Source organism: Caretta caretta, chromosome 17 (genome assembly GCF_965140235.1).
Source record: "Caretta caretta isolate rCarCar2 chromosome 17, rCarCar1.hap1, whole genome shotgun sequence".
Taxonomy (NCBI): domain Eukaryota; kingdom Metazoa; phylum Chordata; order Testudines; family Cheloniidae; genus Caretta; species Caretta caretta.
This window is the reverse complement of record NC_134222.1, coordinates 2879534-2902825: the sequence shown is the minus strand read 5'-3', so window position 1 is coordinate 2902825 and position 23292 is coordinate 2879534. Positions and strand designations below refer to the sequence as shown.

The 23292-nt window shown below is 45.3% G+C and overlaps 2 protein-coding genes across 4 annotated transcripts in view; both read left to right on the top strand.

The window, feature by feature from the left end:
* The first annotated feature begins 690 nt into the window (after positions 1–690).
* On the top strand, positions 691–12740 carry TMIGD1 (transmembrane and immunoglobulin domain containing 1). Of its 2 annotated transcripts, XM_048824294.2 has the most exons (7): positions 691–845; positions 1134–1234; positions 2399–2677; positions 4073–4351; positions 6071–6174; positions 9057–9097; positions 10209–12740. In XM_048824294.2, the coding sequence occupies exons 1-7, from the start codon at positions 787–789 to the stop codon at positions 10210–10212; spliced, it is 867 nt and encodes a 288-aa protein (XP_048680251.1). In that variant the 5' UTR covers positions 691–786; the 3' UTR covers positions 10213–12740. The 2 variants fall into 2 exon arrangements, with proteins under 2 accessions (XP_048680251.1, XP_048680252.1); XM_048824295.2 differs by lacking the exon at positions 6071–6174.
* A 717-nt stretch (positions 12741–13457) lies between these two features.
* Positions 13458–23292, top strand: part of BLMH (bleomycin hydrolase) — a 37101-nt gene continuing 27266 nt past the window's right edge. The window contains exons 1-4 of one of the 2 annotated variants that reach the window (XM_048824122.2): positions 13458–13588; positions 14180–14380; positions 16879–16988; positions 17697–17838. In XM_048824122.2, the coding sequence (XP_048680079.1) occupies positions 13576–13588; positions 14180–14380; positions 16879–16988; positions 17697–17838 (466 nt within the window). In that variant the 5' untranslated portion in view covers positions 13458–13575. The remainder of the gene's footprint in view (positions 13589–14179; positions 14381–16878; positions 16989–17696; positions 17839–23292) is intronic. The other variant, XM_048824123.2, reaches the window with a different exon arrangement.

Here is a 23292-nt window from a genome sequence, read left to right as displayed (position 1 = left end):
TGTAGCCACCGTAACATCAGGGCTGGCCCCAGTGGCTGAGCTAACTGAAAAATAGGTGTTTCCAGCTTGGAGGAGTCTGGAATAGCAGGGGGAGCCACAATGCAGCACTGAGGTTCACTGAGAGAGTGGGGGAATTGGGCGCAGTGCTGGGAGAGCAGAAATAAGACAGGGCACTGCGGGTCAGCAGTGATGTGCCCCAGCAGAGGGCTGGGGTGGGGTCAGTCCCAGGAGTGGAATATCAAGGCCTGGTGCTCTTCAGGACTGAAGTGTATTGGCCGAACTTATGGGGGCGGAGGGGACTCATTTGTAGTTTCTAGGTCACTACAGTGACCCTGCTCTCCGATCTCCAAACATATGTTTCAGAGTTTGAGCCAATTCCCAGTAACCTCACTCCTGCATGCAGTCCCAGGGACTACAAATGGCTCCGTGGTGGGAGAAAGGGAAAGAATGGGATGGGCTCCTGCCCCAGTTGTTGAGGTCTGGAACAAAGCTCCCACTGGCTTGAATGAATGCAGGCCCCAACAACATGAGGAAAGCTGAGAAGGAAACATGCCTTATTTTTGGTTGAAATCAGCAATGGCTGACCCAGGAACTTTCCTGTTAGTTACTCATTGCCTCAGCTAATCCCATAAAACAGTGAGCAGTGCAGGAAGAGTCCTTATTTTCTAACTGGTGTTTTGTGTACTCAGAAATTCAGTGAAGGAACAAGACCTTGACCCCAGTTTATCTGACTCACTTGACACTGAACTACAATAAAAACATTACAGTTCAACCCTTATAAATGAGATGGGGAAAGCGTTGTGCATTTCTGAACAGGAGAAGCGTCTTCACAGACTCTCCCCAAGGTAAGCAGCAGGGTTAGATATCCCAAGAGAAAGGACCTCTGCCACAGAAGTAACTTAGCATTGCTAGGAAAAAAATTATTTCTGAGGAAGGGGCTAACGATTTAAGGGCCAGTTGCTTGTGGAGTACAACCAACAAGAAACTAATACAACTTCCTCCTCAGGGCCCCACCTGCCCATCAATGCCTGTGAAGGGCCTTTCTGGGAGGGCTTTATTCGGAATGTGTGATAGCAATGTATAATTATCCCATGCTTGCAGTATTCACAGAACTATGACTCTCTATCCAACAGATCCCACCTGAGTATATCAGAGATGGCCCAGAAGAGCCGCCTACCCACCCCTTATGGAGTACCTGTCCTTGCAGTTTTACTTTTTCCATGTCTAGTCACAGGTAAGCAGCAAAGAAAAGCTGCAGCTTATTTGTCTGAGCTTCTTAATATCTCCTGATGCTCTGCTTGACACCTGTCACTGGGTAGTGTCCAGGGCGATGTGCTACAGCTGGATCCTACATTTCCTATATTGTAGTAATCGGTCCTAAATAGGCTACACATAGAAAGAACTGATCTGCTCAATACAGCGTCGTGAGCAACCAGAGAGAATGAAGAGACTTCACCATTTTAAAAAGTGTCATTCACACTAAATGAGACTGGTGAACTCAAAGAGTACAAAAATCAGAGGACTCCATTATTTGCACAATACGTGAAAAACGAAAAGTCTGAATGCTTTCACTATCTAGGAGTACCAAACAAGAGAATCATGGTCTCAGGTTATTTTTGTGCCCCAAGAGCGCAATTGCCTCTGCATTTTCAACTGACTTTTTCAGTTAATTAAGACATAACGGGAACTAGAGTCTTGAGTTTCGGAGATAATGACAACTTATCTCCCACAGGGATTATTTTTCCCAGTGAAAATGTCCTAAGGCTCCAAGCTTAGAATCTGATTCTGCAGTCCTTGAACAGCAAAACTCTACTGAAGCCAGTGCAGATGTAGCTGGTGATCTAACTACCCAGTTATACTCACAAATGCAACTTGAGACAATCAAAAAAATGAGCACATAAAAACATGAGCATGAAAAATTGAGTGCATAAAAGCCTGGCTGTGAAAACTGAGCACACATAGTATTTCAGGGAGGGTGAAGTATTTGTCTTTATTGTTTCCTTTTGCTGGAGGGGCTAATACATCACTGCTATATATGGTGGTGGCTGGTAGGGTTTTTCTTCGCAGCCTAGGTTCCTACACCCATGCAGTCAGCTGCAGCGTCAGGGCCCTGCGTTTGCTTGCAATTTTAGAAGACTGACAGCTTAGGGCAGGTACCTTTGTGTCTTTTTTGTAAATCTAAATAAATAAAACACAAGTTGTGCCTGAACAATTGTTGCTGCAGTTTGAGAAGCTGCTTTAGAAACGGTGGTTATTAGATTTAAGTCTGACAACTCCATTCTTAACCTGCTTTCCGGGGCCTGGGCATTGTCAGAGCGGCCTGGTAATTATTCATATTGTCCTGGCCTGTGCAAAAGGTACAGATTGTGAAACCCACCATGTCCATTTCCCTTCCCAGGTGTGGAGCTGGCTATAAACAATTGTTCTGATAACCAAATACTAGCCACAAAGCCTGGCCGTGAAGAGTCTCTGTGGTGTACTGTACATAACAGCAGCAGGGCGGAGGAATTACGCTGGTACCGAGACAGTGGGACTGTGAACATGAAAGATGGCAATAAAATGAATACCACTAACATCTGCATCCTTCCAGTCTCTAAGACCGACAATGGAGTCAGCTTTACCTGCAAGCTGGTGCGGAACGAGTCTGTTCAGATCTCGGTGACTCTGGATGTCCAGTGTGAGTTAATGGGAGGGCTGATTATGCAAAATAGCTATGGCAGTGTGAGATCAGTGGGTTTAGCACACCCGGGGGCTGCTCACTAGGTGAAGTCCATGCCCAACTGTTCTATATTCTTTTGCCTTGTCTTTTCTAGGAAAAAGTGTTAGCTGATGTTAGGTGTTCGCTAATGTGTTCAAAATACACCTTTTCCCTAGCGTAAACAAAACCTTCAAGCCTGATCCGACTTTCATTGAAATCAATGCGGGGCCTTTCAGTTTTCTTCAGTGGGAGCTGGATGAGGCCCTTGATTAAGAAGTAGATTGACTAGACATTGTTGCCTCCTCCACCTAGACTCCGGCTTGAAAAGAGAGGGGAACAAAAGAATCAGAGCACAAAAAAGACCTGTCTCCTCTGGTATCCTCTCTGCTGCAGTGGCCACTGTGCGATGCTAGAGGAATATATAAAATCCTCCTGATGCACCTAAACTCCAGACACCTGCTGGTGAGTGGCCTATGCCCTGAACCAGGAGCAGTGAGTGCCTTTGGCTATGTCTTCACTGCAAAAAATAAAAAAAATAAAAAATAAATAAAAAAAGGATAACTGACGTGTGTTAGCCTTCCCACTGTCAAACCCTAGGAGACATACAGCACTTCAGCTTTTATCGGGATGTAGCTAGGTGAGCTCAGCCATGGGTGGGAGACGTAGGATTGATCTCGCCTAGCTACATCATGTCAAAAACTACCTGCCCCTTGACTCCACTAGGATTTTGCAGCATGATGGTTAATAGGCATTAGTTATTACGCTGTAAAAACCAAGCTTTTATTCAGTGAAAGAGCTGAAAGGTGATGCCTGAAGCTTTGAAGACATAAAGGTGGCCAACTGTGCCTCCAGATGGAAGATGTCATGTGATCAATCTCGCCCCCTTCCTTGGTGGTGTCTGTTCTCTCTCCTGCTCTGTCCAGCCCCACTTCCTCTGCTCCAAATGTATCACGTTCCAGCAGTGTTTAGCAGTGCATGGGAAAGCTATTAAATAAGCTAAATTCTGATCCTACAATGCATCCAGTTTAGATTTCTCACTGTAATATTTGATGTTATGACAGAATGAAATTTAACACTAGTACAGCTCGTAGGAAAGACTGCTAAAAGCTGTAGCAGCGAACTGTTTTATATTGGTGTTTTGAAAAGTAGTCAGGACTCCCTTTTAAAATTATATCTGGAAATTACTGTTTCTAATGATGACTGCCCAGTTTGCTCAAGTAGTGCTGTGAAGGGTTACATAACTGCTATTCATCATCATTGTTATTTGTGCATGCATCAGAAATGTTTAAAGGGAACTCCTTTTCCCTTAAATAGTAAGTAGGTGTTTGTGGTTCTGGTAACTTTGTAATTAAAATAACTGGTTATTGTGAACAGTTCCCCCTCTCCTAACTGGGGAAGACCCTCCTCCAGTAGAAGAAAAGAATGATGTGAAGCTGACTTGCAATGTGAATTCCAACCCTCAAGCTGAAATGGTTTGGTATAAAGACAACAGCACCCTGACCCTGAAGAAAGATCGCTATCAGATATACCATACGAGTGAGGTCTTCCAGCTGACTATCAAGAAAGTAGAAAAATCTGACAATGGAACATACACTTGTGAGGCTAAATCTGTTCTTGGAGGGATGAAAAAGGAGTTCCACCTGACAGTTGAAGGTAACACTAATGAGTGTGCATCTAAGTGCATAGAAACAATAGCTTGGCTTATGCACCTGACTGGTTAACACTTAGAAGGCTAGAGCAGCATTAAATGCTTTTCCTGTTCCACCAGTTATTTAAAAGTATTTGGAGTGTGTAATCTGAAGGGGCTGCATCTCACCCTCTGATCTCCTGAAGCCAGATGTGTGCATTAAAATTTTCAAATCATTCCAATCCCTTCTTTAAATTCATGCACATTGGCCAACTTGAATCCCAGCAGTTATTAGTTGCCCTGAGCAAAATGTTATACTTTATATAGGCCCCAATACTGCAGTGCAGTCCATACTGGCAAATCCCTGTGCCAGTGAAGAGCCCTGTTTAAGTGGGTGAGGCTCAGTTCAGCCACAGGAGCGTGGATCCATTTGCAGCATCAGGGCACTAGATTATAAGCGCTTTGGGGCAGGCACTGTCTCTTCTTTCATGTTTGCACAGTGCCCAGCACAATTAGCCCGATGACAAGTGGAGAAATCTGGCACGACTGTAATGGAAACAATATATAATAACTTGTTCTTTTCCCTCAGTGGAATTCAGTAGAAATTAGAGCAGGGGTGGTTGTAAACAGGACATTTTATTTGAAGTAAGTAGGGCAATGACACATCAGTGCTTTGAATAGCAGGTTGGGGCCAGGGCCAGGTGGAGCAACAGCTAGAAATAGGCTGACACAAAGCTCACATGCTGATTGGCCGTAAAACTGGATGAAGTATAATAATTATAATTTGTGCATAGACAGCATGATGCAATCGAGGATCTCAGGTGGCTTGATAAATGTTAATTAAGCCACAAAGCTCACCTTTGAAGGGGGATATTCTTGTTCGCATTTTACAAATGGGGAAAATGAGGTAGAACGAGGCGCAGGGTCTTGCCCAGCACAAGGCAGTGGCAAAGACAAAATCAGAATTGAGAACAAAATCCAGGAGTACTAACTTTGGCTTCTGCTCAGACTACTGGCCTCTCCCAGGAAGGCTAGTTGTTTTTGTTTTTTTAAAGGATGTAAAACAATGTGAAGATTCTCTGCTTAATAGCTGTTGAGACGTTTGTTTCAAAAGCAAGAAGCTATGCCCTGTTTAGAAAGAAATCAGTAATTTTCTCCCATCCCTTAATTGGGTTGTTGACACACAAATAAGAGGATACATTTTAATTGTATCAATTTACAGAATACAAAGGTGCCACAGTAGGGATCTGTTGCATATGTTTTCCTAATACTCTACAACTATCTTAGGGCTGCAGTTTCCCACCTCTCACTCTAATAAATACATGGTTTTCTGGCTGCAGGGCTGCCCACAAGCCATTCTTTCCTATCCCTAGAACCATCATAAAAACAGTTGTACTGGAGATGTCAGGAAACACTACTGCACATCTTACTCTGTGTCCATGGCCTGATGGCCTAGCCGGAGAACCTGCTGGAGTGGCCACCAATTAATATTTCCAGTTAGTCCAGTAAAAATGTCTGCCTGTTTGTTGTTTGCGTCTTTCTTTTTGAATGTCAGAACCACATGAATATCCCACGCATTACAACAGTTTTTGACCTCTGTTTTTAGCACAGTTCAGGTCACTGTGTAGACAGGGACAGGAAGAAACCACCTGCTCTTTTTTGGACATCTCTAAAATGATTTGCTTTATAGAAGTGTATCAATCTGTCCAGTATCCAAATGGGTGTTTTTTTCCTCCTTCCAACAGATAGAAAACCAGTTTTTCCCTTGGAGGCCATTATTGCTGCCACCGTGGTGGTTTTACTCACTGTAATTTTTGGAATTGTGGCTCGAAGAGAAAAAATATTTAAGGTAACAAAAGCATCAATGAATCAGAAACCATCATAATGAGTCAGCACAGCTGCTGTTAAGAAAAAGCTTTGTTTAATCTCAGCGTTATTTTCTGAGTGAGGGGAGGTGAGGCTTAACACAACACTTCTATTGTCTTGGACTTAGAAATAGACCCAGAAAGGTGGTATATACAGGTCATATAACACACGAGTCTCGCTAATGTGGGGGTGCACATAGGTGTGTGTTGTTGTGAGAGAAGATATTGTAATTTGCCATATACAGAAATGACAAACTCCGAATGGTCATCCTCCTTCCTGTTTATTAGGGATAGCCTACATGAATTACAGCCTAGTCCTGGTCCTAGTAATGCTTGCACGCTATGGCAAGGCCAGGCTGGGTTACTAGATGGGAGACTCTGAAGTAAAACAAAAGGAGTACTTGTGGCACCTTAGAGACTAACCAATTTATTTGAGCATGAGCTTTCGTGAGCTACAGCTCACTTCATCGGATGCATTCTGTGGAAACTGCAGAAGACATTATATACACAGAGACCATGAAACAATACCTCCTCCCACCCCACTCTCCTGCTGGTAATAGCTTATCTAAAGTGATTACTCTCCTTACAATGTGTATGATAATCAAGGTGGGCCATTTCCAGCACAAATCCAGGTTTTCTCACCCCCCCCTTCCAAAAACCACACACACAAATCTCAGAGTAACAGCCGTGTTAGTCTGTATTCGCAAAAAGAAAAGGAGTACTTGTGGCACCTTAGAGACTAACCAATTTATTTGAGCATAAGCTTTCGTGAGCTACAGCTCACTTGAACTGTAGCTCACGAAAGCTTATGCTCAAATAAATTGATTAGTCTCTAAGGTGCCACAAGTATTCCTTTTCTTTTCACACACACAAACTCACTCTCCTGCTGGTAATAGCTTATCCAAAGTGACCACTCTCCCTACAATGTGCATGATAATCAAGGTCGGCCATTTCCAGCACAAATTCAGGTTTTCTCACCCCCCCACCCCCATACACACACAAACTCACTCTCCTGCTGGTAACAGCCCATCCAAAGCGACCACTCTCCCCAGAATGTGCACGATAATCAAGGTGGGCCATTTCCAGCACAAATCCAGGTCTTCTCCCCCCTCCCCCCCCAACACACACACAGCTCACTCTCCTGCTGGTAATAGCTCATCCAAACTGACCACTCTCCTTACAATGTGTATGATAATCAAGGTGGGCCATTTCCAGCATAAATCCAAGTTTAACCAGAACGTCTGGGGGGGGGAGGGGGGTAGGAAAAAACAAGGGGAAATAGGCTACCTTGCATAATGACTTAGCCACTCCCAGTCTCTATTTAAGCCTAAATTAATAGTATCCAATTTGCAAATGAATTCCAATTCAGCAGTTTCTCGCTGGAGTCTGGATTTGAAGTTTTTTTGTTGTAAGATAGCGACCTTCATGTCTGTAATTGCGTGACCAGAGAGATTGAAGTGTTCTCCGACTGGTTATGAATGTTATAATTCTTGACATCTGATTTGTGTCCATTTATTCTTTTACGTAGAGACTGTCCAGTTTGACCAATGTACATGGCAGAGGGGCATTGCTGGCACATGATGGCATATATCACATTGGTGGATGTGCAGGTGAACGAGCCTCTGATAGTGTGGCTGATGTTAGTAGGCCCTGTGATGGTGTCCCCTGAATAGATATGTGGGCACAGTTGGCAACGGGCTTTGTTGCAAGGATAGGTTCCTGGGTTAGTGGTTCTGTCGTGTGGTATGTGGTTGTTGGTGAGTATTTGCTTCAGGTTGGGGGGCTGTCTGTAGGCAAGGACTGGCCTGTCTCCCAAGATTTGTGAGAGTGTTGGGTCATCCTTCAGGATAGGTTGTAAATCCTTAATAATGCGTTGGAGGGGTTTTAGTTGGGGGCTGAAGGTGACGGCTAGTGGCGTTCTGTTATTTTCTTTGTTAGGCCTGTCCTGTAGTAGGTGACTTCTGGGAACTCTTCTGGCTCTATCAATCTGTTTCTTCACTTCTGCAGGTGGGTATTGTAGTTGTAAGAATGCTTGATAGAAATCTTGTAGGTGTTTGTCTCTGTCTGAGGGGTTGGAGCAAATGCGGTTGTATCGCAGAGCTTGGCTGTAGACGATGGATCGTGTGGTGTGGTCAGGGTGAAAGCTGGAATCATGTACGTAGGAATAGCGGTCAGTAGGTTTCCGGTATAGGGTGGTGTTTATGTGACCATCGTTTATTAGCACTGTAGTGTCCAGTAAAACACAGTGAAGTAAAACAGTCTGTTGGATATTCAGGAAATGGCACTCTTCTCTCCGGCCGAATTTACCCCTTAGATTCCCCTAGGCGCAGCATCTTCAGCGCTCCCGCTGCCTACAGCTGACCTCGTGTTTTCTATAAAAAATGAAACTTTTAATCCACTTTTAACTTTAAGGCACCCCTAGAACATGAGTGCCCCTGGGCACATGCCTACTGTGCCTAATTGGAAATCCAGCCCTGCCTGTACTGATCTCATGCACTCCGGCTGGGTGGCAGACATACCATCTTTCTGATACCAAGTTGGAATCCTTTCCACCCCTGGCATTTTTCACCAAAGTACTGGTGTTGTCCTGTCTGCTTTTCAGTTTGATCAATTATGGTGCATTTTCTGCAGTTTTCTGTCCGATACTGTTGTGTAGTGTTGCTGTATACTGTTCTGAGAACTGTTATAACCCATCCCCAGAGGTGGCTGCATAGCAGTGGGAGGTGAAGTGATTCCTGTATATTCCATTTGGGGCCAGGTGGGATGAAAGGAGCAGTACTAATGTAAGTTATGAATATACTTAGTAAAAGCCTTTCATTCAGAAATACAATAATGACAAGATTGTGTTGTTTGTGTTTATTTTTAGTGCTTCAAAAAGACAAAACAAACACCAGGTGAAACAGCTCTGTAAGTATCTGAGTCAATGATTTGTATATAGGCAGTCTTGCGTAAATGGGTTTTCGAATGAAAGCCCCTCCTGCTGAGTTCCACTTTAGGGTGTTTTATTCTCTTAACAGGAATAAGTGGGAGGCAGTGTTGCCAATAGAGAAGAGCATGGGAGGACTTAATGATGCTTTGTGCTGTTCATTATCAGATGTCAGATTTCAGAGATGTCAGATTTCAGATTATCAGATGCTTAAGGGACCCTTTCTTCTCCTTTGCCAGTTTTAATCAGTGTACTTAAAGGTGCTGCTAAGAGGAAGACAACATAGTATAAAAATGGAGGGAAGGCAGCATGGGCTAGTGGCTAGAGAAGACACATGGCTCTGATATGGACTTGCTGAGTGACTGAGAAAGTCACTAATTGTTCATCTGTTTGTGTCTCTGTCATAGAATATGAAGTGGAAACAATCTTACTTCCTTACCTAACAGCAGTGTTGTGAGGCTTATTCTATTAATGTTTGTAAAGTACTTTGAAATCTTTAGATGAAAGGTGTTCCAGTAATATTATTATTATTAATGCAGCTAATATTAGTAAACACCATGGATGTGAGTTAATTAGCTTGAGGTACAGAACATTTCATTAGCTGTTCTGTAACATATGCAGAATGCAATAGGTACCAAAGATCCATAGTTTCCTTCTTTAAGCCTTGACAGCCCACATGAAACAAGATGATACTAAGACAAACTAAAAATGACCAAGTCCAGGTCCTCTTTGCTGTTAAAGCAGATGCAAAATAATACTGCAAAAGTATTATTCTGACCAGATGCCTGCACCTCCCCTTTCCCCTTCATAGATTACTTCTACCGGGGGTATTTCAACCTAGTGGGAGGAGCAGCATGGAGAGTCAAGTACAAGATCACATGCCCAATCCAGTTTGTGGCTCTGGCCATGAATGACGACAGAGGGTGAACTCTGAGAGGTTGAAGGGGAAGTGAGCACCAAAGCTGTTCCTTGTAGTTTGCTTCCCTGCTAAAATATTTTGGACATGCACTTTGGCATAGCTCAGGGTGAATTCAGCCCACTTTGCCTTACATCAGACCGTGATTTACATCTATCCTTTTCATTTTACTCCAGGTGAAGAAATCCTGAGGTTACTTTGTGCACCTAAGAAGCATCATCTGTAGCAAGACATATGCCGTTGTGTTAAGGGATGGGATTAGCCATTATGCATTGCAACAGTTACTCTAGTTCACATAGTTCCGTCTATATTTATTGTTATTTTACACAATGATCCTTTCAAAACGTAAATGGTTCTTTATGTATGTTGATTCTAACCTACTGCTTTGAACACATTAATGGGGGTGGGGGGTGGGGAGAGGATGACTACATTGCTTCCTTTTGGTCTGCCTCCATTTTTATTCCTAAAGGATGTTTGCATGTAATCAGGATAATTATTTCTTAGGAGTCTGTTCCTGGTCATTAGGAAGTCACAATGAGTTGCCATGGAAATTATGTTCCCACAACCCAAAGAGTTTGATGTCAAGTGCACAAATACCAGTAGCGGATAATTTCTTAAGAAAGGGAAGCCTTGGGAGCTCAACAGCTCAGTAGTTAGGTAATAAGAAAGAAAATCTCTTGTATGCTGGTTTAGCTCCCTCCATGGCCCACTGCGACCAAATGTCGTTTAATGGGTCTCCGTCCAATTCCCAGTACATGGTCATCAGCACACCGGGCACTCATTTTCTCCTTTGCTGCTAGTCCCCGCAGAAAGGCAAAGGCCGGAATCACCCATAGAGACTCACCCCTAGAGCTGGCCCCTTCCAGCCAGGGTTGAGGCAGCCGGGTACTACAGTAGATGAAGCCAGTACTGCTGCTGCCTCCACTGTGCCCCCTTCTTTGGGGCAATGGATTTCAGGACCTGGGGCAGTCGCTCTAATACCTTTCACAAACACTGTGTTAAAATAAACAACAGTTTTAGAATTAATTCTCCAGTTGTAAAATTGAGGGGTCATCTCCCCTTTCCCCACTGACCATGCAACATACCAGCAGAAATTTTTTCACAAGATTCCCGCAAACTTTTAAAGACTCATCACAATTTGACTCAGTATACATATCCCATGTGCTATAAATAACTTCCAGTCGCTGGTGGGCAAATATCCTTCTCAGAAAGTGGAAAGGTAGTGTTACTCAACAGAAAGGAGTTTCTCAACCACTATAAAATTGAGTCTGTCCTTGATTGATGGAGTGACATTATCCCTGCCAATTTAACATTAACTAGCTTTCAGGGAACATTGTAGCATAATAACTTTAGTACAAACAAATTCTCTTTATTACACACAATAATTTAAATTGCTTTGTATGCAATGAGTAATCCCCTTTACTAAGCCTGACTAGCTATTTTTCACTACAAGATTGAAAAGTGCTGTATAAATGCTATGAATTTATAATTAGTTGATTTGACTCTGAATTGCAGAGATGCTGGCAGCCTGCAGCTCCCACTGATCTCGGTGAGGGTTGTGGATGCTCATTATCCCTGCAAATTCGGACCCAATTCCAAAGCCATCAACTAGAAAGTGAACTCTTGTGATTCTGTTCAGGGAATGAGTGTAGGGTTGTGGGCCCAGTGGAAGGGTTCCATCCTCCCTCTGCACCACAGGGATGTGCTCTGTGAGGCCTTACTGTGCTCCAGCATGCAGGGGAATTTTGGGGGTGAGACCGGACCAACGGATCTGTGAAAAAACAGAGTGACGGTCTGTTCTCCCCTTGGAATACAAGTGCAGCAGCTACAGAGCCTACCTTGGTATTGAGACGGTAGTTTTGGTTGTCTGGTTTGTTTGGTTGTCTTGCATGGGGAAAGATTTCTTCACACTGACCGCCACCAGTCAGATTGGTTATGCATGCTGTTTGCTCGGGACAGGATTTGCCTTTTCCTGCACCTATCATTAACTTGAACAGAAATATTGAAATAAGATGTTGGGAAATGAAAAGGAAATTTACCAACAGCAAGTTCTGACACAACAACCAAACTACACAATCTAATGCAATACTTTGCTTTTGAACAAAAAACCTCATCTACAGACATAAATGGGTAGTCATGGGCAGATTTCCCCTTAAACACTTGAAAAATAAAACTTGGGAAAACAGATTAAGAAGAGATGGGGAAGCATAAATATACCCACAAGAGATACAAGTTCATAATTTTTGTAATCCACACACTGTCTTCTCTGTCAAATGTTATTTCACTTGCATAACTACACACCCAAATCATCAGCACTGTGACAAGTGCAGAGACCCATCTCTGGATCCAGGAGTCATGGAGTTAACATCCCAGTGAAGTCTCTGATACCCTGCATCTGTACAGGTGAAAGAGTTGAGGCAGCGCTCCTCCTGCCAGCGAGCAATCAGGAGCTAAAGATTGACATCAATGAGGCATATAAAAGTGGCTCACTGAACTACAAAAGAGGCTTGACTGTAAGGTTATCTGAGAATGACCAACTTTGAAAAATTTGGTGGCATGGCAGTAGTCTGAGACATCAGATTGTAGGGAACGCTGGTTTGTTTTTTAAATAATCTATGTAAGGTATTTTGATGTTCTGTTTAAAACTCTGGGAATTTGTTTGTTCACAACTGTTTAAATTAAATCATAGCAATGAACGCTTGGAAAAAGAGCTGTCTGTAAAGTGCTGTGCTGCTGGCCTGTTTGGACAAGCTTGCCTCATTTCCGTCCAGGCATACGCCCCAGTTCTCCTGCGAAGTAGGGGTGCCAACACCGTATTTAAAAAAATAAGGGACTTTTCTTAGCACTTCCGCCCCACCCCACTTCCTGATATTCATTATGGTCGTTACCCAAAACAGGGGTGTTTCTCGGTGCTTTCCCCAGCACTCAGCAACTCGGGAACCTGTTCCACAGCGATGCAGAAACAGGGGAGGTCCCTGTGCAGGGCCTAGGGGCAACCCTAAAAGGGCATAGCTACGTGCCTGCCACCCCCACCCAGCTGGGTGGGTGGTTTGAGGCTGCACGGCGAAGAGCTGAGCCCTGGCTTTGCTGCTGCATGCCCAGGGGTCTCTGCCCGCCCCAGCCCAGACCCTGCGCTGCTTGGCAGGGTGGGGGGAGGCTGCAGCAGGCCTAGGTGCTGTAACTGGGGGCGCTGCTGTCCCCCTGGCTCCAAGTGGTTTCCATCACACACGGGGGGGCTACGGTCTGGCTCAATGGCTCTCGGCACCCCCACTGCACAAATCGAGCTGCGGGCCGGGAGGCGCTGGGCGCGGCCCCTTTAACAGCAAGACGGGGCTGGGCCCAGGAGGAGCCTGACGGGGGCCCCGCCCGCGTTGGGAGCCTGCGCAACGCCAGCGGCGTGGAATGTCCGTCTCCGCGCGCCGTCCTCCCGCCCGCCTCGCCGGCTTCGGCTGCGCTTCCTACTTCCGGTGACGGGGCTATAAGAGCCTCCTCCGTCCCCGCCGCCGGCCTGTTTCTGCCCGGGCCGCTGCCGCCGGTCCCGCCATGAACGTCCTGGGTAAGCGAGACCGGAGCCGGCTGGGGGCGCGGTGGCTGCTCCGCTGGAAGGGGGAGGGGCACCGGTCCCCGGGGGGCGGGGGGCATGCAGGGGGGCCCGGAGAGCCGGGACCCGGGGGGGGACGGACATGCGGGGACACCAGTCCCCAGAGGATGGGGTGGGGGGCATGCAGGGGGACCCGGAGAGCCGGGACCCGGGGGGGTGTATGTAGGGGGATGGACATATGGGGACACCGGTCCCTGGAGGATGGAGTGGGGGGGCATGCAGGGGGACCCGAGGAGCTGGGTCACCGGTACCTGGAGGATGGGGGCATATGGGGGGTGGGGATGGGGGCATGCAGGGGGACCTGGGGGGTAGGGGCACTTAGGATAAGGGGTACCAGCACCGTGGGGGCACCCAGCTGCAGGCAGAGCTTGACCAGCTGGTGTCTGGCCCTGGGCTCCTCTTGGGTACCCTCAGCAGGGAAGTTCCCCAGGTACCTTGTTAGCCATTTCCATGCTCTCAGGTAGTGTGACCCTTCGGGGCTCTGACCACACATGCCAGGGCTGCCTCGCTCGGCTTGTGTGATGCAATGTGCGTTGCTTTGCTCAGCAGGGCTCAGCTTGGAAAAGATAGCGGCTTTCACCAAAAATCTGGCGTCAACGCCACAGTTCTTGCTTGCTCGAAATGTTGCAACCACCAGTGACCCACTGGAAGTGTGTCTCAATCGGCAAGTGGTGCAGGAGACGGTGCACGTGTTCCAGCATACCGTGCCTGTAGAAGGCAAGCCAGTCACTAACCAGAAAAACTCAGGTAAGGGAAATTCTTTGCAAGCCCCAGACTTGTCAGATAGGCTGTTCCTTGACTGCTCTTAAAACAAAACCCTTATTAATTATAAAAAGAAAAGGAGGACTTGTGGCACCTTAGAGAATAACCAATTTATTTGAGCATGAGCTTTCGTGAGCTACAGCTCACTTCATCGGCTGCATACCGTGGAAACTGCAGCAGACTTTATATACTTCATGATCTCTGTGTATATAAAGTCTGCTGCAGTTTCCACGGCATGCATCCGATGAAGTGAGCTGTAGCTCACGAAAGCTCATGCTCAAATAAATTGGTTAGTCTCTAAGGTGCCACAAGTACTCCTTTTCTTTTTGCGAATACAGACTAACACGGCTGTTACTCTGAAACTTATTAATTATGGCAGCATAAGTCTATGAACCAGGTTACATTTACAATGGATGCCTGGTGCTATGTTTTAAACTGCCTTCTCATTTATGAAACATCACCTGGAAGAGCTCTTACAGTTTGAACTCAGAAACAGCATCATCTCTACTCCTTAGCCTTGTGGGAATAGTGACCGATAGACAAAGCCCTTTGAGGTTGAAATTACTCAAACAGAGAACTCAGAGAAATGGCACTCTTCCCTAATTTGGAAATAAGATTGGTCTGAGATCTGAAATTGGATGTGGTCTTGGACTGGTGCCAAAAGAGCCTTGCTCAGTCACTGGACCTGTGACAGTTTTAAAGTCTCTTGGTTTAAGACTGTAGATTGATAATCGGACTGATCTATTTCTACCTTCAAATGTTAAAAGCAATTACTAAGTTGTCACTCAACCTACAATGGATTTGGCAGACAGAGAAAAGTTCTTCAGAACCAGTAGCTTCCTCCCACGCAGAGGTTCTAGATCGGGGTGGGCAAACTTTTTGGCCTGAGGGCCACATCTGGGTATGGAAATTGTATTGCAGGCCATGAATGCTCACGAAATTGGGGATTGGGGTGAGGGCTCCAACTGGAGGTGCGGGCTCTGGGGTGGGGTCAGAAATGAGGAGTTCAAGGTGAAGGAGTGGGCTCTGGGCTGAGGTTGGGGTGTGTGGGGGTGGGGGTGTTGCGTGGGCTACAGCTGGGGGTGCAGGCTCTGGGATGGGGCTGGGGATGAGGGGTTTGGGGTGCAGGAGGGTGCTCCAGGCTGGGATCGAGGGGTTCAGAGGGTGGGAGGGGGATAAGGGCTGGAGCAGGGAGTTGGGGCATGGGAGGGGCTGAAGGGTGCAGGCTCTGTGCAGCGCTTACCTTAAGCAGCTCCTGGAAGCAGCAGCATGCCCCCACTCTGCCTCCTATACAGAGGCACGGCCAGGCGGCTCTGTGTACTGACCACTGTATCTCTGTGCAAAGATACAGGTGCCACCTCCGCAGCTCCCATTGGCCGGGAACTGCGGCCAATGGGAGCTGCGGAGGTGGCACTTGAGGTGGGGGCAGCATGTGGAGTCCCTTGGCTGCCCCTATGTCAAGGAGCCAGAAGGAGGACATGCCACCACTTCCAGGAGCCATGCGGTGTCATGGCACGTGTGGAGCCGGGCAAGCTCCTGATCCCACTCCCCGGCTGGAGCGGGTCAAGCGAGGGCCGGGATAAAAATGTCTGAAGCATCAGGTGCGGGCTGTAGTTTGCCCACCTCTGTTCTAGATTAATCTGTATGAGAGATTTTCACCACTGTCTTTTGATATTGGACATCTCAGATCTGTGATGACATTCAAGAGCAGTTTGAAATAGCCCTTTTCAGCTTGGCTTTTAATAATTCTTGGCCCTTATCTATTACTTTTCATCTTCAAAGCTCCTTAAAAAATCCTTTCAACTTTCCCTATGAATAGATACATATTGTATATTTTATAGCTATGGAAACTGAGATAAAGAGAAATAAAGTGACTGTCACAGTTCAGGGCAACTTCACCTGTATTCCTCCTCCATGGTCCATTGCTGGCACCTGCTCCTGGCTCCTTAACTGTCATCTCTCTTGGGCAGAGAGCACCCACCCTCCAATAAGGGCTCTGATAATCAGCACCCAGTGGGGGTCTCTCCAGGCGTAACTTCAAAAGGCTAGGTTTGTTGGATAACTGGAAGTGAAAATTTGCATTCATCTCCTCCTAGAGATTCCCCAGGCAAACCACTCAACACTTTGTCTAAAGTCCATTCTTGTCTGCCAAATTGTTCAATATAGTCCTTTGATCATCCACTCCCACAATAATACAGAAACCATTAATTTAATATAAAGGTCACCAAAGATACTTAAACTCTATAAGGTTTTTCACAGATCAGATGGGAGTCACCAGCAGAGCTGGGGTAGAAGTCAGGATCTGGGATGCCAAGATCTCTTTGCTCGTTTGATCACTTGATCTGTGTGTGAGAATTTTTTTTGTTTAATACTGTAAACGAGTGAGTCTGAAAAGCCCCATATAAACCTTGTGTTTAAATATAGCCTGTGCAAATCTTTGTAAAGCTGGACAGTTTAATTCTTGTTCCTTTGCTCTCTTTCAGGGAGATGCTGGATCTTCTCATGTCTGAATGTGATGCGTCTTCCTGTCATGAAGAAGTTTAACATTGAAGAGTTTGAGTTTAGCCAAGCATATCTATTCTACTGGGATAAGGTACAGTAGTGCTGGCCATAGACTCTTCTTGGGGGACGTTTTACTCATGCAAACAACACTGGCAGTCTGATTTCCCTCTATCCAGACATTCAGACTTTTCCTAAGGTGCCAAGGAGAAACACTGAAAGCAGTCTTCAGAAGTCCTTTCCAAGCACAATTTTTAGATGTGGGTGGGGAGCAAGTGTTCCTTGATTGAGGAGAAAATGGTGGGGGGTTTTAAATTTGTTTGGAAGAGTAGCATTTTTTGTTTCAAGATGTTGAAGTCCTCTGAAGGATCTGTGTAGGAAGCTTGATGGGAACAACGCTGTTTTCCACTAAAGCTGCCTTATTCTTGTCCCTGTGACACACTGCTGGAAGTTAATTCACTTGTTTGCTTCCAACAGTGGCTGTTTAAGAGCAGCTAGCCCTAATAACTAAGGGTACAACTACACTAGCCGCCAGATCGGCAGGTAGTTGTCGATCTATCGGGGATCGATTTATTGTATCTAGTGTAGACATGATAAAACTATCCCTGATCACTCTGCCGTCGACTCCTGTACTTCACCATGGCGAGAGGCTGAAGTGGAGTCGACGGGGGAGGTGTCATCCGTCCCCTTCCTTCCCCCCCGCCTCTCGTGAGATTTGCAAAGAAGTGCATACACCCAGGAATGAAGTAACAGATGGCATGTTAGAAGCAAAGATTAAGTTACCCTATCTGTCCTGTTCCAGATTGAACGCTGCTACTATTTTTTAAATGCCTTTGTGGAAACGGCTCAGAAAAACAAGCCTGTAGAAGACAGGCTGATGCAGTTCCTGCTTTCCAACCCCACCAATGATGGAGGACAGTGGGATATGCTGGTTAATATTGTTGGTAAGACAAATGGTGACTGAAAGGGCTTCCTGAAACTCTTTCCTGAAACTTCAGGAGTGAAGTAACTAATGTTTACAGCCGTGTATTATTTTTATACTGCTAGCCCAATGTCCTACAGGCATCATAGATTGTACAGTGCTGCACACTAGACTACTTTAACGAGTAGTATTTATTTGTAGTTCCACTAATCACAGCAATCTAGTGATAGTAAAGGACAAATAATCCATTTAAGATAGTGACAGGATTCCCACACAACTCACTTGACATAAGTGATGTCATTACGTAACACTAAGTGGTTCTCTTGCTTGATGGACTGAAACAACTTGCATAAAGGCTGCCAATGCTAAACCAATTTAGGTTAGAGGTACTAATCAGAGTAACAAATAAGACCTCAAACTGAAAGATTAACAGAACTTTCCTGTGTTGTGTTGGTTTCTCCATGCTGCAGCCTTCCTCCCTCTCCTTTTCAAAACCTAGTTTGGAATTAATGCAACTCCTCCTAAGTGACCAGAGGAGCTAGCAAACAGGAACAGCTAGTGGCAGGGGAAGCATGAGCTGGGGGCTAGATACACCGAACATTCTTTAAACTTAAAGCCAAAACTACCCCCTGATAAAATTAAAACATCAACAAAGGAATGAGCTGCAGGAGTAAAAAGAGAATGCAGGCAGAAGTCCAGCAACAGAGTGGGGGCTATCCAGTTTATTGCACTGATGCAGTATGTATGATTCCCTGCCCTATGGGCAGGTGGCATATGTGTGCATTCGGTGCAAGGAGCTCCTGGCCCTCAGAGACCATGGACAGGTTTTGGAGACCAGGGTGGCTGAACTGGAGGAGCAAAGAGGCAGAGAGGTACACAGATGAGACTTTCCAGGACACAATAGAATGGTCCAACCCCATGTCTGGCAGCCTCTGTGCTGTTGAGGAGGATGAAAGTCTCAGGGAAGGAGAACATCCAACTGGAGCAGAGGGAAACAATGCCATAGTTGGGACCCTCATTCCAGATGTCATGGTATCCTCTTGCATTGAGGATACCTCTCCGGGGGAGTGAACGCCAGTTATTAGGAAGAGACAGGTAATAGAGTAATATATGATTCAATCATTGGACACCTATATTGCTGGGTTTGCGATGACCAGGAGAACCTCATGGTGACTTGCCTGCCTGGTGTGAAGGTTGCAGATCTCTTGAGGCATCTAGATAGACTTATGTGTAGTGCTGGGGAGGAGCTGGTGGTCATGGTACATGTAGGTACCAATGACACAGGGAAAGATTGGAGAGGGGTCCTGGAGGCCAAATTTAGGCTGTTAGGTAAGAGATTGAATCATAGAATATCAGGGTTGGAAGGGACCTCAGGAGGTCATCTAGTCCAACCCCCTGCTCAAAGCAGGACCAATCCCCAATTAAATCATCCCAGCCAGGGCTTTGTCAAGCCTGACCTTAAAAACTTCTAAGGAAGGAGATTCCACCACCTCCCTAGGTAATGCATTCCAGTGTTTCACCACCCTCTTAGTGAAAAAGTTTTTCCTAATATCCAACCTAAACCTCCTCCACTGCAACTTGAGACCATTACTCCTTGTCCTGTCCTCTTCTACCACTGAGAATAGTCTAGAACCATCCTCTCTGGAACCACCTCTCAGGTAGTTGAAAGCAGCTATCAAATCCCCCCTCATTCTTCTCTTCTGCAGACTAAACAATCCCAGTTCCCTCAGCCTCTCCTCATAAGTCATGTGTTCCAGACCCCTAATCATTTTTGTTGCCCTTCGCTGGACTCTCTCCAATTTATCCACATCCTTCTTGTAGTGTGGGGCCCAAAACTGGACACAGTACTCCAGATGAGGCCTCACCAATGTCGAATAGAGGGGAACGATCACGTCCCTCGATCTGCTCGCTATGCCCCTACTTATACATCCCAAAATGCCGTTGGCCTTCTTGGCAACAAGGGCACACTGCTGACTCATATCCAGCTTCTGGTCCACTGTCACCCCTAGGTCCTTTTCCGCAGAACTGCTGCCTAGCCATTCGGTCCCTAGTCTGTAGCTGTGCATTGGGTTCTTCCGTCCTAAGTGCAGGACCCTGCACTTATCATTACTGAACCTCATCAGATTTCTTTTGGCCCAATCCTCCAATTTGTCTAGGTCCCTCTGTATCCTATCCCTGCCCTCCAGCGTATCTACCACTTTAGTATCATCCGCAGTTTAGTATCATCCGCAAATTTGCTGAGAGTGCAATCCACACCATCCTCCAGATCATTTATGAAGATATGAAGTCCAGGACCTCCATTGTAGTATTCTCTGAAATGCTTCCAGTTCCATGTGCAGGGCCAGTTAGACAGGCAAAACTGCAGGGTCTCAATGAATGGATGAGACAATAGTGTAGGGAGGAGGGGTTTAGTTTTATTAGGAACTGGGGAAACTTTTGGGAAAGGGGGAGCCTCTACAGGCTCCACCTAAACCAAAATGGAACCAGATTGCTGGCACTTACCATTAAAAAGGTTGTAGAGCAGTTTTTAAACTAAGGGCTGAGGAAAAGCCAACAGGTGCAGCGGAGCAAGTGGTTCGGACAGAGACGTCCCTTCAGGGAGGGTCTATTAATGGAGATTCTCTGTCCTAGGAAAGGATGGAAGATTATAAAATACAGGTAGAATCTGATGGAAAAACAGTCAAATGAAAGTCCCATTGAATTACATCATGTAATGGCAGACAGCTAAAAAGTGACAACTTTTTAAAGTGCTTGTATTCAAATGCTAGAAGTCTAAATAATAAGATGGGTGAACTAGACTGCCTCATGTAAAATGAGGATATGGATATAATAAGCATCACAGAAACTTGGTGGAATGAGAATAATCAATGGGACACAGTAATACCAGAGTACAAAATCAATCTGAAGGATTTAACAGATTGTACTGATGGAGTGGCACTATATGTGAAAGCATAGAATCAAATGAAGTAAAAATTTAAGTGTACTACACCAAACTGTACCACAGAATCTCTATGGATAGTAATTCCATGCTCTAATAATAATTGTATAGCAGTAGGGATATATTACCAACCACCTGACCAGGATGGTGCTAGTGACTCTGAAATGCTCAGGGAGATTAGAGAGGCTCTAAAAATAAACTCAATGGGGGATTTCAACTATCCCCATATTGACTGACTGGGTACATGTCACCTCAGGACGGGATGCAGAAATAGTTTCTTGACACCTTAATGCCTGCTTCTCAGAGCAGCTAGTCCTGGAACCCACAAGAGGAGAGGCAAATTCTTGATTTAGTCCTAAGTGGGGCACAGGATCTGTTCCAAGAGGTGACTATAGCTGGATCCCTCTGAAATAGTGACCATAATATAATTCAAATTAACATCCCTGTGGTGGGGAAAACACCCCAGCAGCCCGACGCTCTAGCATTTAACTTCAGAAAGGGGGAACTACACAAGTGAGGAGGTTAAACAGAAATTAAAGGGTACAGCACCTAGAGTGAAATCCCTGCAAGCTGCATGGAAATTTTTTAAAGACCCCATAATAGAGGCTCAACTTAAATGTATACCCCAAATTAAAAAAACCTAGTATTATAAGCACTAAGAACCATGTCTTGAGTCCAAGATTAACTTGCTTTCCTTTAGTTTTGCCATAGTTGAGGTGGCAATTTGTCCCCCTTAAACCTGACTGCAACAAACCACAAATGTGATCTACTTAAAAGCATTGGGCTAACCTCTGTCATTACCTCCCTTCTTATGGCTTTGACTACCTAAAATCAGGGAGTGGAATCCGACTAAACCAGTTTTAACTTTCTTTAGAATATAAACACTGGCTGTAGAAACCACAGGTGGGAGCAAATTTATGCACTTAATTATTCACTAATCTAGTAGTTCAACTCTTAATACTTGAAGCATACCCAGAAACTTATGACAGTCTTCCTGCAAGCATCGTACCAACATTTAGTGGAGAGTCAAGGGGGGGATGAGTTCTTGTATGTGGATTAAAACAGAAATCACATGTGGGTATTCATATCCTCACTGTTTTCTATCTCCAATTTACTTAAACTTCTACTCCACTACCCAAAAGGGAACTCATCCCAGGTTCTAGGCACCCTCAACAAGATACTTGTTGTCAAAAAGACTCTGTAAAGTACTCTTGCATCCCAATTGTTAAGAAACAACATAAATGGGGCAACAAATGTTAAACTCCCCAGTTTTGCTGTTATGCTCAAAGGAAGAAGTGAGTTCCAAAGCCATGGAGTCCCATTGCAGAATGCTGGGCTAACAGCCCCCACCCCCATAACAGATTTGCTCAACATTCACTGGTAAAAATGTCAAACAGTTGTCCCTATAAACTCACCCTGAACTCTGGGTTCTCTCCTTATTGTGCACTGCCTGTGGTAGGACCAGGCCAAATGGGGCCCTCAGCCACACCCATGCACCTTGATGGTCTCCTGATTATGAAAATGTGTAACTCCGTGAGTGGTAATAATCCAGAGAAATGGAATTGCCTTCACTTATACCTGTGCATAATGTTACTGGTGCACAAGGTAAGAACCCATATTGGCTGTCAGAGCCCAGGATGTTTGTAGGGCTAGCAGGAAAAATGTTCTTGCAAGCTGAGGGATAGCTCAGTGGTTTGAGCACTGGCCTGCTAAACCCAGGGTTGTGAGTTCAATCCTTGAGGGGGCCATTTAGGGATTTGGGGCAAAAATTGGGAATTGGTCCTGCTTTGAGCAGGGGGTTGGACTAGATGACCTCCTGAGGTCCCTTCCAACCCTGATATTCTATGATTCTATGATAAATGGGATATGGAATGAGACAAAATGACTGTGGAACTCCACTGTGCCAACTTTACAAGGCTGCTGCTCAGGGTAGGGCTGTTCTTTAAGCGAAAAATTTGTCAAGATATAGTTGAATTCACATAGGTGGATTCAGAGGTTGCTTGACTTCATGTGGACTATGCACTGGTGTAATAAGTTTGTAGGGTAATGAGTGCTTAAAATCAGCACAAACTGCACAAAAGGATTTTGTTTTCTGGAATGTTGTAACTGCCTTTACCTGCCCTTTCTTGCCTAATTGTCTTGCAAAGACTTACTGCAGAAAGGAGACTGTTCCTTAGACTGTATGCTGCATGTCCAGGGACTATGTACCTTTGTTCCAGCACCTAGAACTGTGGAGCTTCTGAGTGCTACCACAATGTAAATATTAATTAACCTAACTGTTACTACTCTATTAGCAACTACAAAGCTACATCTCATAGCTTTGAGGATAAAGCACTTTTTCTGTTGCCCTGGAGAAGGGAAGGTTTGGAAGTTCTTCATTTCACCTTAAGACCAAATACGTGGTATAGCACATAAGAGGTTGATATATTTTTAGTGAACTGGGTTGGTAGCTTAATCTAAGAAGAGTCAAATTTCTGGTGAAAGAGCTTCTTAAATAACATTAATTAGTTGAGGAGAAATAAGTTTACAAATGGCAGA

Bases quoted from the DNA above. Each gene is read 5' to 3' on its own strand.
- TMIGD1 (XM_048824294.2), top strand. From the start codon at position 787: ATGGGGAAAGCGTTGTGCATTTCTGAACAGGAGAAGCGTCTTCACAGA. The intron at 4,352-6,070 runs GTAACACTAATG...TCCTTCCAACAG, and splicing joins GTTCCACCTGACAGTTGAAG to ATAGAAAACCAGTTTTTCCC. The intron at 6,175-9,056 runs GTAACAAAAGCA...GTTTATTTTTAG, and splicing joins GAAGAGAAAAAATATTTAAG to TGCTTCAAAAAGACAAAACA.